At 56.5% G+C, this 15,547-nt stretch overlaps 6 protein-coding genes across 6 annotated transcripts; 2 read left to right on the top strand and 4 right to left on the bottom strand.

Annotated features, from left to right (window-relative positions):
- Nucleotides 1-674: 674 nt before the first annotated feature.
- Nucleotides 675-1,200, top strand: PUNSTDRAFT_142034 (HSP20-like chaperone; the record flags this gene model as incomplete). The annotated part of the gene is made up of 2 exons (XM_007381246.1): nt 675-823; nt 882-1,200. The coding sequence occupies 2 exons, from the start codon at nt 675-677 to the stop codon at nt 1,198-1,200; spliced, it is 468 nt and encodes a 155-aa protein (XP_007381308.1).
- A 191-nt stretch (nt 1,201-1,391) lies between these two features.
- Nucleotides 1,392-2,880, bottom strand: PUNSTDRAFT_62761 (alcohol dehydrogenase IV; the record flags this gene model as incomplete). The annotated part of the gene is made up of 7 exons (XM_007381245.1): nt 1,392-1,542; nt 1,609-1,760; nt 1,812-1,884; nt 1,938-2,115; nt 2,165-2,202; nt 2,257-2,648; nt 2,698-2,880. The coding sequence occupies 7 exons, from the start codon at nt 2,878-2,880 to the stop codon at nt 1,392-1,394; spliced, it is 1,167 nt and encodes a 388-aa protein (XP_007381307.1).
- Nucleotides 2,881-3,735: 855 nt separating this feature from the next.
- On the bottom strand, nt 3,736-4,831 carry PUNSTDRAFT_61819 (uncharacterized protein; the record flags this gene model as incomplete). The annotated part of the gene is made up of 3 exons (XM_007381244.1): nt 3,736-3,894; nt 4,189-4,539; nt 4,598-4,831. Coding segments are annotated over 3 exons (744 nt in total), but the record flags the coding sequence as incomplete, so codon positions are not given.
- Nucleotides 4,832-6,041: 1,210 nt separating this feature from the next.
- On the top strand, nt 6,042-7,125 carry PUNSTDRAFT_111820 (uncharacterized protein; the record flags this gene model as incomplete). Its single annotated transcript, XM_007381243.1, has 4 exons — nt 6,042-6,160; nt 6,327-6,432; nt 6,500-6,572; nt 6,713-7,125. 4 exons carry the CDS (start codon nt 6,042-6,044, stop codon nt 7,123-7,125), a joined length of 711 nt encoding a protein of 236 aa, XP_007381305.1.
- A 1,116-nt stretch (nt 7,126-8,241) lies between these two features.
- PUNSTDRAFT_142031 (uncharacterized protein) lies at nt 8,242-10,368 on the bottom strand (the record flags this gene model as incomplete). Its single annotated transcript, XM_007381242.1, has 5 exons — nt 8,242-9,573; nt 9,626-9,804; nt 9,869-10,133; nt 10,189-10,200; nt 10,255-10,368. 5 exons carry the CDS (start codon nt 10,366-10,368, stop codon nt 8,242-8,244), a joined length of 1,902 nt encoding a protein of 633 aa, XP_007381304.1.
- Nucleotides 10,369-10,764: 396 nt separating this feature from the next.
- PUNSTDRAFT_99027 (uncharacterized protein) lies at nt 10,765-14,726 on the bottom strand. The gene is made up of 15 exons (XM_007381241.1): nt 14,537-14,726; nt 14,465-14,484; nt 14,389-14,398; nt 14,122-14,329; nt 13,960-14,059; nt 13,762-13,902; nt 13,551-13,696; nt 13,225-13,514; nt 12,663-13,165; nt 12,439-12,605; nt 12,342-12,385; nt 12,076-12,283; nt 11,718-12,023; nt 11,609-11,662; nt 10,765-11,557 (listed from the first exon to the last, which is right to left on the bottom strand). The coding sequence occupies exons 1-15, from the start codon at nt 14,565-14,567 to the stop codon at nt 11,149-11,151; spliced, it is 2,637 nt and encodes an 878-aa protein (XP_007381303.1). The 5' UTR covers nt 14,568-14,726; the 3' UTR covers nt 10,765-11,148.
- Between the last annotated feature and the right edge of the window lie 821 nt (nt 14,727-15,547).

The following is a 15,547-nucleotide window of genomic DNA, read 5'->3' as shown; positions in this document are numbered from 1 at the left end:
CCGTAGTTGCCGGTGTGAGCGCGGGAAACCGTTTTCGGAGGTTAATCGACAGTCACATGGCTGCCTTAGCTGCTGCTCCGCCGAAGCATGCAGAAACCTGGAGCGATATTGGGCCCATTAATACATGTACCCTCATGAGCTCAGTTGCAGATAGTGCTTTCAGCACTGTAGAGTCTGAATATGTACACTGATTTGTGGTACAGTAGCTCACAAACACCTCAAAGCCCACATAAAGATTGAATAGCACAGCCACCATGGTGTTTCCGATTTTTCATTCGAGTAAAACACTACATATTGTCCATCGGGCTACAAGAGATGGTGAGGATCCATTGGATGTATATATATATAAATAATCAAGAGGAAAGAGTCAGGCGATGTGGAGAAATTAGCCCGTGTCCAAGGGAGTGGTGCTGTCCAGAGGAACGGTGGATCACTGTAAACGAAGCGTCTCGAGATTTCGATCCCGTTCGAGACATTGCTTTGCTCCTCTTCCGACGTCACCAAGATACTTCCGTGTGGCTCGAGAAATTTCGCTCAACGTCGTGGAAGAGATGCTCTGGACGCATATAAGGGGCCAGTGGTAGCCTGTCCCGCTCAGCAGAAAACACAAACAACAAACAATCATCTACTCAGCGCACTCGATTCTACCTCACTAACCACTTATCCTCATCACCATGTCGCTTTCCACTTTCTGGTACGAGCCCGTCTTCACTCCCTCCGACTTTGATCGTCTCTTCGAGGAGGCGTTCAACGCGCGGACGAGTAACAACGGTGGCCAAGTCCAGCGTTCGCCAGGCGCCGCATCAGGTCCACTCCGGCCAAGGTATGTAATGCTCGCTTCGGCAAGTTTCTAGACCACGATGCTGACAGTGGCTTCTCAGGATGGACTTGCACGAAAACAAAGACTCCAACACCGTCACCGCGACGTTCGAGCTGCCCGGCCTGAAGAAGGAAGATGTCAGCATCGACGTGCACAACAATCGGCTGACGATCTCGGGCGAAAGCAAGGTCTCAAGCGAGCATGACGAGAACGGGTACGCTGTACGGGAGCGGCGGTTCGGAAAGTTCTCGCGTTCGTTGCAGCTGCCGCAGGGCATCAAGGACGGGGAGATCAAGGCGTCGATGGAGAACGGGGTGTTGACGGTGACATTCCCCAAGTCGGCGCCTGAGGCCGCGCCGAAGAAGATTACGATTGCATGAGCTGGCAACACCCGCTCTGGTCTTGTTGACGACATCACCCATTCACCGCATACCCAGTCACTAATATCGGAACCCATCATGTAGCAATAGCATCATAATACATTCTCTTGCATCGGATATCAGCTTCAACATGCAGGCTACGGGAATTGGACCGATGAAACAAGTTGCTAAGGAAATATCCTCCCTTGTCTTTACGGATACAAAGACCGCAAGAGATCGACAACCTTCGGATAAGAAGGATCGTCTTTACCTCCCATCGCTTTCTCGGCAATGCCGGGAACATCAATTGTTGGTACCTTGTAGTACGCCAAGTCCGACTGTAAGCCGAGATCATTCACCAGCCTGTCAATGACCATCAATAATCAGTATGAAGATTCCACGAACAGGCAGCAACGGAGATGGATTTACGTTCTGATCAGTACTGAAAGCCTGCGTATGTCGCCGTCAATGGACCCGGTGGTGGGTTCACGCAGATAGAACAGAGTGTTCGCTAACCACTCCTTGTCCTCTTGCGACGCGGTCTCAGCCTTGAGTGCAACGACCGGCGCGAGGGTGAGGCACTGTTTCGAACATCAGACCAGTGACTTCATGAGGTCAAAAGCCACGCGCACAGAGGTGATGCCGTGTGGGATACCGTACGCAGCGCCCAGCTTATGACCAAGAGCATGTGACAAGCCCAACGCACTAACAGTACTTGACATCAGTCATGGTTCGACAGGGTGCATGCTGGCACCGACCTATACTTCTCCAACTTCAGCGGCCACAAGCTCATCCACGAAGCCAATTGGAGCTTCTGCCGGATCTCCACTGAGCCTGGGTCGGCCTTGGACAGAGGAAGATACTTGAAGAGGTCGGTGAGGGCAGCATAGCAAAGGTACTTGATCGGAGGGGGGACCAGAGGACGATATAAGTTTTCTGCGATCCGCATCAGTCATGACACCGCAATAGAGGGACGGGTGCTTACCAACGGCATGGTCAAGAGCTCTAAGTCCCGTAGAGAGCCTGTGAACGCGTGAGCCAGGTGATATGACGCATCATGATAACGAAGAAGGCTACCATAGGCGCTCTGGAGTAGCTAAAGTAAGCTCGGCATCCAAGACAATCCCAGCGGGTGCGAGTTCCGGCGAGCTCACAGCCGTCTTTACGCCTTCGTCGTTCGTGAAGCCAGCTCCGACAGTATACTCCGCCGCGCTCAGCGTGGTGGGTATGGCTATCTGACGTGCGTAGTTTCCACCGCGCTCTTCCTGGAGCATGTAGATGATCGCCTTCGACGCATCGACAGGGGATCCACCACCGACGGAGACGATGATATCTGCATCAGCTTCCTTGAATGCCTTGATGCCGCCACGAATGCCCGAGATCGGTGCATGCTGTCCAATATCGGAGAACGTAGCGCCATAGGCGTTCCGTTCCTTCAGAATGTTTTCGATCTTGCTGATGACGTCCGTCTGAGTCGAATATATTGAGAAGTGTCAGAGGCCCAAATTCATGCCATACCTTCTCTCTGAGGCTTTTCCCGGTCACAACCAACGCCCGTTTCCCTCCTAGGGTCTCAAGCAACTTGGGGAGCGCGGTGGAGACGGAACCCGGTCCGTAGTATACCCCCTTCAATGTATCTGTCCACCCATAGAAGCCCTGCAAGCTACTGGACGCATGTGTCGTAGTGTCCAAGACAGACATGGTTTCAAATAGAGGATGTGTCCGGTAAGCAGTACTTATACGACATGTGCATGAATCATCCATAGTTGTCATCATGGAAATCTCTGCCTTCTTTCGGTCCGATTTTCACAAGCGCGTCGTATCAGTGCGATAAGTACGATCTCGATGACACCTTGTCGGGCATGAGACTTCCCGCGAGACTTCACGAGCTTGTTCATGACGGCAGTGCATAGGTGTTTTACAATTTGCATCAATTGTGGAGGTGGACGTAGCGACTAGCAAGGCAAGATCTTAAGGACCATCCGGCAGTTCTCTTCCGCGATCACGTCATTCCGGACACATAAATTCATACCATCTCGTCCGATATGAAAATGCAACGATCTGATGGTTTAGGACCATGTACATTGAGATTGTGCGAGTTTCGGGACTTGCTGGCGCGTCCGTTCAATGATACATACACATCATGGAAAATCGGTGGTGGTATAGAACAAACGGGGAGTTGTTGTTTGTGACCGGGCCGTTTCGGAGAAAAAGAAATACATGACAAGATAAAGATAAGCCGTGCACTTGTGGTGTGGTTGATGGAAAGGATGGGGGAGGGACAGTAATGCAGGCGAGGGGGGGTATGAGTGTGAAAGGAGACAAGAGTGATAGGTACAACAGAATGGGATGGGGCGGGCCGAGGATACGAGTCCGTTACAAACGGCGTCATTGCGATATGGAGTCGTGTCAAAAAAAGAACGAAAGTGTTCGTAGCGATCGTAACCGACCGTAGTCGTCGAAATGTGTTGGTGAAGTGGGAGGTCGGGATGCGCGGAAGGTCCACCTATTGCAGGCCCCGCTGCCGGTTGAACGCCCGCGAGGCCGCGGACCGTCTCACCGGTCTACCCAGGCTTTCGCCGTCCTGCGGTTCTCCACCTTCGGCTTCCGCGCGCGTTCGTCTTCCACCACGCCGGGGATCTCCCCGCTCCGTACGAGCTGGTGCCAATACAGCACGTCGCCGTCCATCAAACGCTCCACGCGCTCCACCTCCGCCTTCTCCTGCAGGTGAATCTGCATCTGGAGCTGGTACTGGTCGAGCAGACGGTCCCGATGAGGTTGCGGATACGGGTGGTACTGCGCCGAGGTCGAGGGCGAGACGTAGGAAGGGAGCACGTGTTGTTGCCGCTGCTGAAGTTGATGGTGCACCGAGAGTGCCCCGCGCGGTCTCAGACCGGGAGGAGGCGGCGGAGGCGAGAAGTCGAGCTCCGAGTCGAAGCTCCCGCTCGTGCCCAGCCCATCACGCCCGCCATCCACCTCATCGTCCCATCCGCTCACGAGCTCAGGCACGTCGGACGGAACCATGTCATCGTAGTCTTCCTCTTCGTCCTCTTCGTCCCCATCTTGCGGGGCGCGAACAGGAGGATGGCTGCGCGACGACCGATGGCGCGGCTCGCGGTGGGACGGTACAATCATATGCACGGGGCTCGGAGGCGCATGCATCATCGGCGACGTCGCCATGGACGCCAAGGACGGGTTCGGCGAGCTCTGCGCTGGCTGAGGCGTATAGGCTGGGTGCACGCCCGGCTCGTCCGCGATGTAGTGCCGCTCGCACACGCTGATCTCGGACGAGTGAAAGACGAATCGGTGGCCATTCGTCGCGCGGTTGTTAGCGCCGATGGATTGCGTGCAGCGCGCGCACTGCCAGAGAACACTCTTGCGTCAGCGACCGGTTATCTATGCATATAGATGGTCTTACGGGTACAACGATCATGTAGCCGACGCCAGTGCCGCAGCCATGGCAGTAGAGCGTCTGCGTGAGGCAATCGCACGTTCTGGGCATAGGTGCTGCCTCTTTCGTAGGCGCGGCTGGGCGGCCATGGGAGGACGAGGAAGAGGGAGTCGAGGGCGAAGGGTGGTAAGCCGAACAGTTGATCGGGAGCGCGTCTGTGGAGTAGAGTGCGACGTTCGGACGAAGTAGAAGGACAGCCTGTGGAATAAATAGCACTTGTCAGAGACGGTTTTCCAGGCGCTGCATGCACAGGTGGGAGAAGGCGCATCGTGGCAGACGCGAATGAATGGTGAAGCAAAACAAAGCAAATGTGCTACGATTAAACAGGCAAAATAGTGGCCCATCGGCGTACACCTGCCACGCAACAGTCCATATATGGAATGTCGTATAGCCGAGAATGCCTTTGAGGTAAAAACAAACAAAGCAGGAACATCGCGCTTCGCTCTGGAAATAATACCGACTGTAAGCGCGTCAAAGCGGTCCTTGGCTTGCGCTCGAGCAGGGAAGATGCCGAGATCTGACGAATCTGCCCAGAACCCTACCAAGCCAAAGAGGCACGGCGAGGACAAAAGGGAAAGGCGTGGACGCCGCGTGCCCCGGGCGGCCAGGCGCACGAGCCCGGGCTCCAACGATGGCCCGGATCGCCCGCGCGATGGTGGCGATGACGAGAACGGAGGACACAGGCGCCCGCAGGCGCATCCGGATGACGCGGGCGACGCACCTTCATGCCCCTATTCGTGATGAACGTGCCGCACGTCCTACAGTCGAGGATCCAGACCTTTTGGAGGATCGGCGGCGGCGGCGGTGGCGGCGGCTGCGAGAGCGCGGGGGGCGGAGGGAGCCTGTGAGGAAGGTATCCGCCCGAGGGGTGTCCGTACGCGGCCTGGTGCGGAGGCGGGAGGGACGGATGGAGGGGGTACGCATGGGGGTAGGCGTATGGATGGTAAGGAGCGTGCGGCGGGAGGTGGTCGGGGGCGGCGCGCGGGTCGTCGAGGAGGGCGGGCATCGCGGACGGTGGGGAAGAGGCGGGCGGGGGCGACGCTGGGTCGGGAGGAGAGCGTCGTCTGCTGCCCGTCGTCTTGTGCGTCCGGCCGTGTCTCTCCTGTCCGCGCTTCCCCTTCGAACCGCGCTCGACAGATCGAACCCCCCGGCAAATTCAGATCGAAGCCCGACACGTGATGCCTGCCCATGAGGGGGGCGTTGAGTAGCCGACCGCGCCGACCCCCGCCTTTCGCTCCTGCCGCATTCGGCCGTGTGGGCGCCCGCTTTGGCGAATAGCAGCGAGCGAACTGCCGCGGCAGGGGTCCGCTCGGCAAATAAACCTTGTGAACGCGGCCCAGACCGCGCGGGATGAACGCCGCCTCCGCTGGATTTTTTGTCCTCCACATTTTACGTCTTGCTCCCGCCTCCGATGCCGCCGCCCGCCAACAACCTCGCCGCCCTCACCGCATCCCACCGCGCCATCGCGGCAAAGAAGCGCGCCCGCAAGCACCAGCTCGAGCAGGTCGTCTTCGACGACGACGCACGGAGGTCAGCAATCACCCGCTATCTCATCGGTGGCACTCGGCTTGCCCTTCATATCGCAATCCGCATCCACGGCCTATCCCATCTCGCTTCCCTCCCCACCGCTGCCATCCCTCCTCCCCCATCTGGTCCCCATCATCCGTTTATACCGCAGCTGATGGCGCCCGCGCAGAGAATTCCTCACCGGCTTTCACAAACGCAAGCTCCAGAAGAAGGAGGCGAGCAAGCAGAAGCGCGAGCAGCTCGAAAAGCAGGAGCGTCTCGAGCTCAGGAAAGAAGTGAGCGGAGATCTGGCTTCGGGCTTTCTAACCATCGCTCATTTTCCGTCCCCCTGCGGCCCGGCAGCACCGACGTCAGCTGGCAGAGCGCGCCAAAGCGAACGCGGTCGAGGTAGAGCGGGCTTACGGCGCCACTATCGGTGAGCGGTCCATACTGAGATCCCGCCGCTCCTCGCTCCTTCTTTGCCTCTCCCGAGCGCAAGATCCCATCTCCATCTAACTGGCTACATCATCGCCCGTCTCTCGCCTTCTTTGTTCCGATCTCGCTAACAAAAGTCAGGGGACTCGGAGGAGGAGTGGGGCGGCCTGTCGTCCTCACATCACGGAAATGAGGCAGGGCAGGAAGAGGCGGAATATGAAGACGAAGAGCAGCTCGCGACGGTTACCGTGGTCGAAGACTTTGACCCAGACACACTCATACATGGCCCGCCACGGACAACTCGGCCCCGGTCCGACAACAGCGAGGAGGGCGCGGACGAAGAAGATCAAGATGACCGAAAGCCTCCGCGTCCGGCAGCGAAGTTCGCAGGCGCTGCCCCTTCCAGATCCAACTCTAAACCCGCAGCGCCCAAGAAGGTTCGATACCAGACCAAGGCGGCCCGGAAGACCGAACGCACCAAGCAACGAGCTCGTAAGCTCGAAAAGGCAGATCGAGCTGGAAAGAAGCCCAAAGGCAAGCCACGGCGGCGATAGAGTGCGTCCCTGTACGCCCATGGGTTTACGCCACGTCGTCTCGATCGTGCGCTACCTCACTCCTGTATGATCACACACGCCTACGATCCTACGATTGCTTTGCCGGACATCAGTCGTCGATTGGAGCGCCCAAAAACGTGTGGCTTCGTACGCCAATTTTGCACTCGCGGGAAGGAGATACCGTTGCCGCCCGTTCTCCAAGTCTCGCATGCTCATGCAATCGGAGAGAACTTGCGTTACCGGCATCGGAACGTGCGATGCGGGCTCGCTGGACTGTCGACCCTGAATAACTTGCGTCTTGCACGGGATGAGTTGTGGCCTCGTCATATGTTCGTCATGCTTTCGTAGCTCGCAGAATCATCGCAAGAACTCGCCATGGTCCTGCATTGGCAAGGTGCAACCCTCCATTTGCAGATAGCGCAGTGTCAAGCGTCGTCATCGCAGTGCCTTCGACATTACGGGACTGGCATCATGTCCGGGCCTGGAAGAGGTTCCCGAGTGGCGTGGTGCGGGGCCCCATCCAGCTGCATATTACACTATCGTGCCCGCCACCGGGGCTCCGGACCCTGGTGGAAAACCTGCACCAGACACCGAAGGCTTCTGTCTCCGGCCTGCCAGAAACCAAGCCTTGTGCGGATGCTCCTTGTGGCTTCTCCTGCGGCCGATGTCTGAATTCGGCCGGCCTGGACACCAGTAAACACCTTCGGTCGCCCAATGGTTCGTTCAAAGCTTTGGGGTTTCGACGGGACCGGAGCGATGCTCTACGGAAGGAGATGTTCCCAATTCCTGGACATGGACATGTCGGCGGAGCTGCACATACGGGACTGCTTTCGCCACCTCACGGCCACCCAAAGCGCGCGTTGGCACACATATGCCCGCTCTTCATCCAACATATGTCGTAAGGCGTCTCCGCTCCATAGCCCGCCAAGGCCACGGACCGCAGACTGCCCGCATGCGCCGCGAGGAGCTTCACGATGGCCGCGCCCGTTATACTAAGGCGCATTCTCCGGCAAGCCCAGTTCCAAGTGCAGCGGATTGCCGCTATCTTGCAATACACCATGAGAGCGTCGTCAGATGGATTTATCACAACTTCACGTACAGTATCTCAACGTATATTCAATTGTCTTCCGGAGAGGCTATGGTATCCCACCCATCATCTGGATCGTACTCTTCGACCTCTTCCCATCCGGAGTACGGGCGACGAGCTTGTGCCCATACACGACTCCCCTTCCTCCTCACATCATATTCCCTCTCGCCGTGAGAGAATAGGACCGTTTGCAGATTGGGTGCATGTACGGCGAAGAGCCTCGCAACGGTCGCCCCGGTCTCTTCTTGTTTGAATACACGGTCGCGCTCCGGATTGCTGAATCCGTCATCTCCAGGTAATGTTTCCGGGAAACCAAGCTCCATGTAAAGCAGGTTGAGCGTAGTCGGTTCGTAGTAGGGTATGCGTAAGTTGCACCCGAAATGTTGCAGACGACCGAGCTGAGAGAGCCACGACGCGAGCTCCCATGTCGTACACGGCCAGTTGGCAGGTTTGAGTGTGCGTTGCAACCGGCCATCGCGATAGATGAGAGTCAGCGCCTCAACATTTGGCGTTGAGAGGGCGAGACTTTCAAACAGCTCGGCGCCGATGTAGTCCAAGCCTTCCAGATAAAGAACTTGCAACGGCGCGGAATGCAGAGCGCGAACGAGGTGTAATACCTCGTGGCGATACATTCCTAGAGCTGTCCTGATCTTGACGTGCGTCAGTTGTAAGCCGTTGTATGCTTCCGATTGTAACATTAACCATTCCGCAACCGTCGTGACGTGGTCATTGTCCAACCTCATGAGGCATAGGCGCTGTAAATGTTTGAAGAGAGGAATCCGGAATACGATGGCGGGCTCCGTGACCTGGATCGGGCGCTCCAGAGATCCGCGAACCGAAAGGACTCTGATGTCAGGAAAGTATGCCAATAATTCCCATTGTTCCGATTCGGACATCCCGAGGTAAACGTTCAGGGCGCGACAGCGCTGAATAGGTTGAGACTGCGGTAACAGTATTGGGATGCACGCCCTAAGTTCGACACCCCGGAGCTTTGCGGCGGAAGACAACGAATCCAATGCCTGACCTTGCAGTACTATGCCAGACGCGGAGAACTTCTTCAGCTTCGGACACGCAGTCACCAACTCCGCGACCATCTCCAGCACTGGACGCCAAAATTCTGCAGCTTGATGAATGTCGTCGATCGCTGTTTCGAACATGAGCTCCGCGTCCCAGCCCCGGTGAACGGATATGTGTTCAATGGACTGCAAGATCTGAGGATGGGAAAGAGTGAAAGAGATGTTGTCCATCAGGTGACGGCGGGCTCGGTCGATGATTTCACGACAGCGCGCAGCAGTGAGTGTGACCAAGTCCTCAGGCGCTCCGCGACTCGAGCTAATAGAGGTCAAGGTGAACGTGCGCCACTGGTGACAGTAGTTGTAAGTCTCCATTGCACACAGGGTCAGGCATCCGAACCTTGAATGCATGTGGCAGCGCGATTTGATGGAAGAATGACGACGTCGCACCCAAACGGCGTGCCACGTCCACACCTCCGAGGTACATCACGCGATGTATAAGCTCGGGAGGGAGATGTGCGAGGCATAAACGTTGGAGTTTCGGTCGTGGATTCTCCTTTATCAGGACCATGACTTTCGCTGTACTCGGGGATAAGTACATACATTGACTGAGGATGACAGTGAAGGATCTTTCCTGCTGAACGTAGCAGCCATTCAAGGTCAAAGCTTTCGTTGGGAATCTTCCACTTCTCCAGGAACTTGCTGGCTATATCCGAAGGGGTATCGAAGGTCACTTCGGTGGCCACCTCGTCCTGCCCGAGCATACGTTCCCATGGCTCTGGCTCAACCTGGCGCTCATGTCTGATACTGTGCTTTTCTAAATCCAGCAGATCTACGACCCAGTCTACCCACCGACGCGAAAGGGACGCATAACGATACTCATGTCTGCCGGTAAGATCGAGCACTCCCTGCAACATCAAGTCAGAGCGACGGTAATGAGATCGAGCGATTCGGTCTGCGTACTGTGTGGAAGCCCTGGGGACAGTTCGTTACATGCATCTCCGGTGGGTTATAAGGGAGTTCACATACCAACATGGTAGCACAAAATCTGCGCACGCGCCAAATAAACATGGTGCCGTGCATACGAGCCGTTGTAGCCTCGAAACCGTAATCGCCGCCTTCCATATCCTCGTTCGAATTCATGACATCCATATACAGCTCCTGGGTTGATACCTCCTCATCCACATAGAGCCTGAGATACGGCTCATCATGCCGGCGATAGAACCCTAGCGGTAGAATGGTGCGCAGGTAAGGGATTCCAATCGAGTTCAATACTGGGCTCAAGATGATGGTACGTAAAGCTCCGCACAAGTCTGTTTCTCTCCCCGGCTCAATTCGCGCTCGTCTTCTGAGTCCATGATAGATGCGGTGGGTATGAGAGATGATCTCCTCAAGCAGCTGCGTAATGGTAGTGAAGATATCGGCAGGTTTCGAAAGCAGGATCATCCGGATTGTTGTTACTTTCGGTGTCAGGTGATGATGATGATAATGATGACTTCTTTTAGCCAGTTACGCGACATTACTAAGAACAGAGCCTGGGTACTTTTAGGTACGGGAGTCCGAGTCCGAAACAAAACCAGTTCGCGATGTGAGAAACAATGAGAGCTATGCGTGTACAGTGCGGGTCGGGTGAGTGTGGTGGCACAAGATCTTTGCGGCGTTCTTTGATTCGGGGGTGTGAAGGCGAATCGTAACGAGCATGGACTCCTTGCAATTGATCGATACAAGCCAGATGCAGCAGTACGGGCCAGTTGGCAGCGAGACGAATCCAGCCAGACCGTACGTTGAAGGAGAACTCATTTCCATATTATGCATTGAGGTCCGGGATGATCGCGCTGACCACCCGTCGCCGCTCGGAATGAATCGGATAGTCCGGTACGTGCTAAAGCCTCGCCTTGTCATGACCTACGATACACATCACCATCACCAGCCTTGGTCGTCTTCTCGGTCCATATAATCCAAGAGCTCGGTCGCCGGCTCCTTTGCGGACGCATCGACGAACTCCAGCAAAGTCTCGAACACGTCCATGCGCTGCTTGACTCGATCCCTCTCCTGCTTTGCCGTCTCTGCATCTGTTGCACGGTTATTGACATCGGCCATCTCTTCGTCCTCTCCGGTGGACTGGTCGATAGTGTCGTCCCTGGATCGCTTCCTGCCCGCCGTGGATCTAGGTGGCGACGGCGGCGAAGGAGGAGCTGCGAGAAGGTGCGAGAGCAGCGAGCGAAAGCTTTCAGCCTCCTCGGCATTGCCGTGATCCACGACTGACGACACCTGCGTCTGCAAGAACTGCAGTGCCTTGACCGGGGTCGCATATTGACACATCTCCCGGAACCTGCGGCGCTCGTATAAACCAAAACGTCGCACACACACAAGACGATCTTACTGGTGCTGCCTGATGTGGAATGCTGCTCTCCGCACAATTTCGTCAGGGCCAATCCTGCAAAAGATAGTTAATTGGTTTACAATATGAACGACGAAGACGCAATCAGGACCTCTTCAGATTCATCTCCCATAAATCGTTCAACCTCTTTTCCGCTTCTCTTCCTCCTTCCGGCTTTCCGTCGTCTTCCCGGTCGGCAACACCCGCATTCCCGCCGAACATAAATGTCGTCTTGACCATCTTGTCGTAAACCACCTGATGCGCATACCTCGGGATCGGTAACTGAGTCTCCAACTCGTTCGGGTCCTCCGAGAGCATCTTCGTCCATGTACCAGGTTTGTACGGGTCATCATACCGATAAACCCAGTTCACCCCGATCGTGGGCCTCCCCGACTCAGTTTTAGATAGACCAGGGTAACTGCCACGCGAGTCAGGCCTAGATGTATCGCAAGTTGATATAGAAGACCCACAGATAAATCTCCCGATGCTCCGGATCGATCGTCGCCCGCTGCACCCAGCTTGGATCAGGGCCGCCGACGATCGACATCTTACTGAAGAGCTTCGTGGCCGTATTGCTATTGAGGTCATAAGCATACATATCGGACAAGTACTTCTCGTCTCGCAGGCCCGACAGGATGAAGAGCACGCGATGGTTTGGGTCGAGAACCATCGAATGTCCTGAAGTAGCATATAGTCAGACTTGAAAGTAAAATCGGACAGCCACACATATAGTCACCGTATCGCGCCGAAATGAATGTGCCTGACTCCCTTTCGGAAGATCTGCCTCGCAACCGTTAAAGGGGTAGGGCGCGCCGGGATGAATGGGCACTTACTGCAAAAGACGCCACTCCCCGATCTCAATGTTGTAAGAATAGAATCCCGAATACTTGTCCCAGTCCCCTTCGGCCACCCGACCGCCAAAGACGTAGATCATCTGGCTCCCCGAGTCCAACACCATCTGGTGATCGAAGATCAATGGAGGTCCTGTACAGCTTGACCCCTGTCATAAGTTCGTACTCAGCGAGCCGTGGACATCGTCAAACTCGAACAGTCATACCTCTGCCGCAGCTCCCAAGCGCTCCCACTTTCCCTTCGACTCACCCCTGGTCCAGTACCTATAGAACTCGTTCGTACGCGCCCCCGAGCCTTCCCCAGCCCTATCCGCTCCGGTAGTGTCGTGCCCTACGCTAGATGGCGAAGGCGCCCCTGCCCGCTCGGCTTCTGCTCGCTCCGGCCTCTCCCTCTCCCTCCGCTCTACCCGTCTGTCCTCGTTCGCATCGGTGCCGCGCATGAACCGTGCCAAAGGATCATTCATCAGCTCCGTAGAGTGTGCCAATGCGAGCTGGCCATGAGACCGTCCTCCATCGCGTCCTCCCCCGCTCCCGGCGGCGGCACCGGATACGTCTGAGATGGACGGAACTCGAAAGCGCGAGGCGCCGTCACGCGTAGGGTGACTGCGGCTAGGCATCGAAGACGAAGGCACCGGTCCTGGTGCCGGTGGTGCAACGGAGGTTTCCGCCTCGGACAGCTTGCCGAGAAGGTAGAGACACCCTGATTTCGCTGTGAAGAACATGGCGTGAGCACCCGCCGCACGAGAAAGCGAGATCAAACGAGCTCACAATCATAGCACATCTGCGCGTTGCTCCTGGGTCCAGGGCCGTCAGCCTCTGCGCCGCAATGCTCACAGGCGCGTCTCCAGCGCCCGCAGTTCCAGCCCGCGACGTCCTCGGATTCTCCGGCAGCATTTCCATATTCAAAGCACCAGAGGTCATCTAGGCTCTTCTTACCGTCCCATCCTCCGAACATCCAGATTTTTCGCCCATCGTCGTCGATGCACATCGCATGTCCTCCTCTCCGCGATGGGACCTGCCGCCCCTCGTGACCACCACCGTCGTCGTAGACGGTGATGCTGTCGCATGTCTCGTTTTTGGAGGGCGGTACCAACTCGTTCCATATCGCTCGAGGCGGGCAGTTGCCGGAGCGGAGGAAGTCCTCGAACAGGGAGTAAGGCGGATGGGCGATTCGCGTGAGGATGCGTTCGGCTTCGGCGTAGTCGGCGGAAAGGACCAGTGCGGAGTGGAGGGCGGTGATCTGCGGTGTAATAATATGCGCGTTGGCGATGCCTTGAACGCGGGGAAAAGTGGGGCCAGACGAACCTGGGGATGTTCGAGGAAATCTTGTACGCTGTCCACGCCCGGCGCGGAGGATAGGGATGTCAGAAGAGAGTTGAATGGCGGTAGAAGTTGACGTTGCCGCAAATGTTTAAGAATGTGTCGAAGGGCAAGGGTCTCCCGGTGCTAAACGCGGTGCGAAGTGAATTCATGGCCAGACGTTTGCAGCTCGGCCAGCCATACCGCATCGTACTTGCGCATCACTTCGGCGACGTAAGTTGGATCGGCGATCCCGGAGAATGCAACGTGCCAGATGGAGGGATGGAACGACTGCCCGTGCGCCCTATACGCGCCAATGGCGCTTCGGCATACATTCAAACTCTGGGCAGAATGATGGTGACTCACGAGACGGGTACGATCCGCACGTATCTAGTAGCGAACTCGACTTCATTGGAGCCGTCCCGACTCTCGCCAGCCTTCACGCTCTTGGTATGACGTATTGCGAAAGTCTCCGGAATAGCGTCGTTTCTCAGTGTGCCAGAGAATGCGAGAGAAAGCCGAGAGCGAGAGATGCCGGTGTAGATCTTGAATTCCTTCATATTGCACGGTTGAACTGCGTCGCAAAGAGTTTGTCATTCGGCTGGCGGCAGAGGATCTCGTGGTCATGCTTGCCTTGGTTGAACTTGTAGACCATACGAATGCCAGGAGTTCAGCAACGGAACATTGACGCTAAACCTTATCATCTCACCTTTCCGAACGTTATGCTTGCTGTAAGATCGTCAGTATCCAGCGCAGATTCATCCATATCAACGCGACTGACTCAAGACCGAATCTTTCTCGAGCTTGAGCATCAACCATGGCCCAGTGCCCGCCGAAGATCCTTGCTGTCCGCCGGACCAGCGGGACTCCCGACTGTACGGCTCATCCACGAGCACATTCTCTGGGTAGTAGTTGCCGCTGTGGTCGGAGCAGGCCTCGATTCTGTACGCCAAAGGGCCCGGTACTGGCGGTGGTAGCGTCGGCATCGCGTAGAGATGCGCGTTCGGGTCACGCGACGCATTGCCATCGCGGTCTGATTATTCTCACTCAGGCTGCTCGTCCCTTTTCCTGGGACTTTGGCTGAGAAACTCGTGGGGGCCAGTGATGGACCATCTGATTCCGATAGCACGAATATCCATGCAGCGTGATGGCAGCCTGTGAAGACGCAGCCCATACCGGTCTGCTCGCCATCGCCGGTGGGTATGCAGAGCGACTTGCTTGAACGGAGGCGAGGGCGGAAGTCGCGATGACGCTCGTAGCACGCTAGCGCTGGACGAAGCGCAGCCATCAAGTCGCCATGCGAGCACTGGGCCTGGGCAGGGACCGGTGCACAAGAACAACTCGCCGTCCCTGACGAACGCGTTGGTCGCCCGATTGATCCCCTTTGATCCCCTTCGCCGACCCTTCCTTATCGCCTGCGGGGAAATTCTGATCCAGAACAAGGCTCGTCATGTGTGAAACAGCCATTCAAACAGCTTCGGGCGCTGCTTCTTGCCTAGAATATATGCAGCGACATCTCCACTCGGTCAAGCAGCACAGACCTTGACCATCGTTCAGGCCAAGCCCCATCGCGTTTGCTGTTTCCATCTGCCCATCAACGGGCCCAGGATCTGCACGCTTCGCTACCATTCCAGCCGGCATCCGTTGATAGGGCGCAAAAGAAGCCGACCGCTGCTGCCAAGTGGATGCCCTCTGCGAAAACAGAAGACGGCCATGTGCTTGTGTTAGCTATGTGTGGACCCGCCGACTCCCATATATAACCTCGCGCCCCTCGGGCATGTGTTCCAACCCC

This window comes from Punctularia strigosozonata (assembly GCF_000264995.1).
Source record: "Punctularia strigosozonata HHB-11173 SS5 unplaced genomic scaffold PUNSTscaffold_3, whole genome shotgun sequence".
NCBI lineage: Eukaryota > Fungi > Basidiomycota > Agaricomycetes > Corticiales > Punctulariaceae > Punctularia > Punctularia strigosozonata.
Note: the sequence above shows the minus strand (reverse complement) of the source record. Positions and strands in the feature narration are given on the sequence as shown.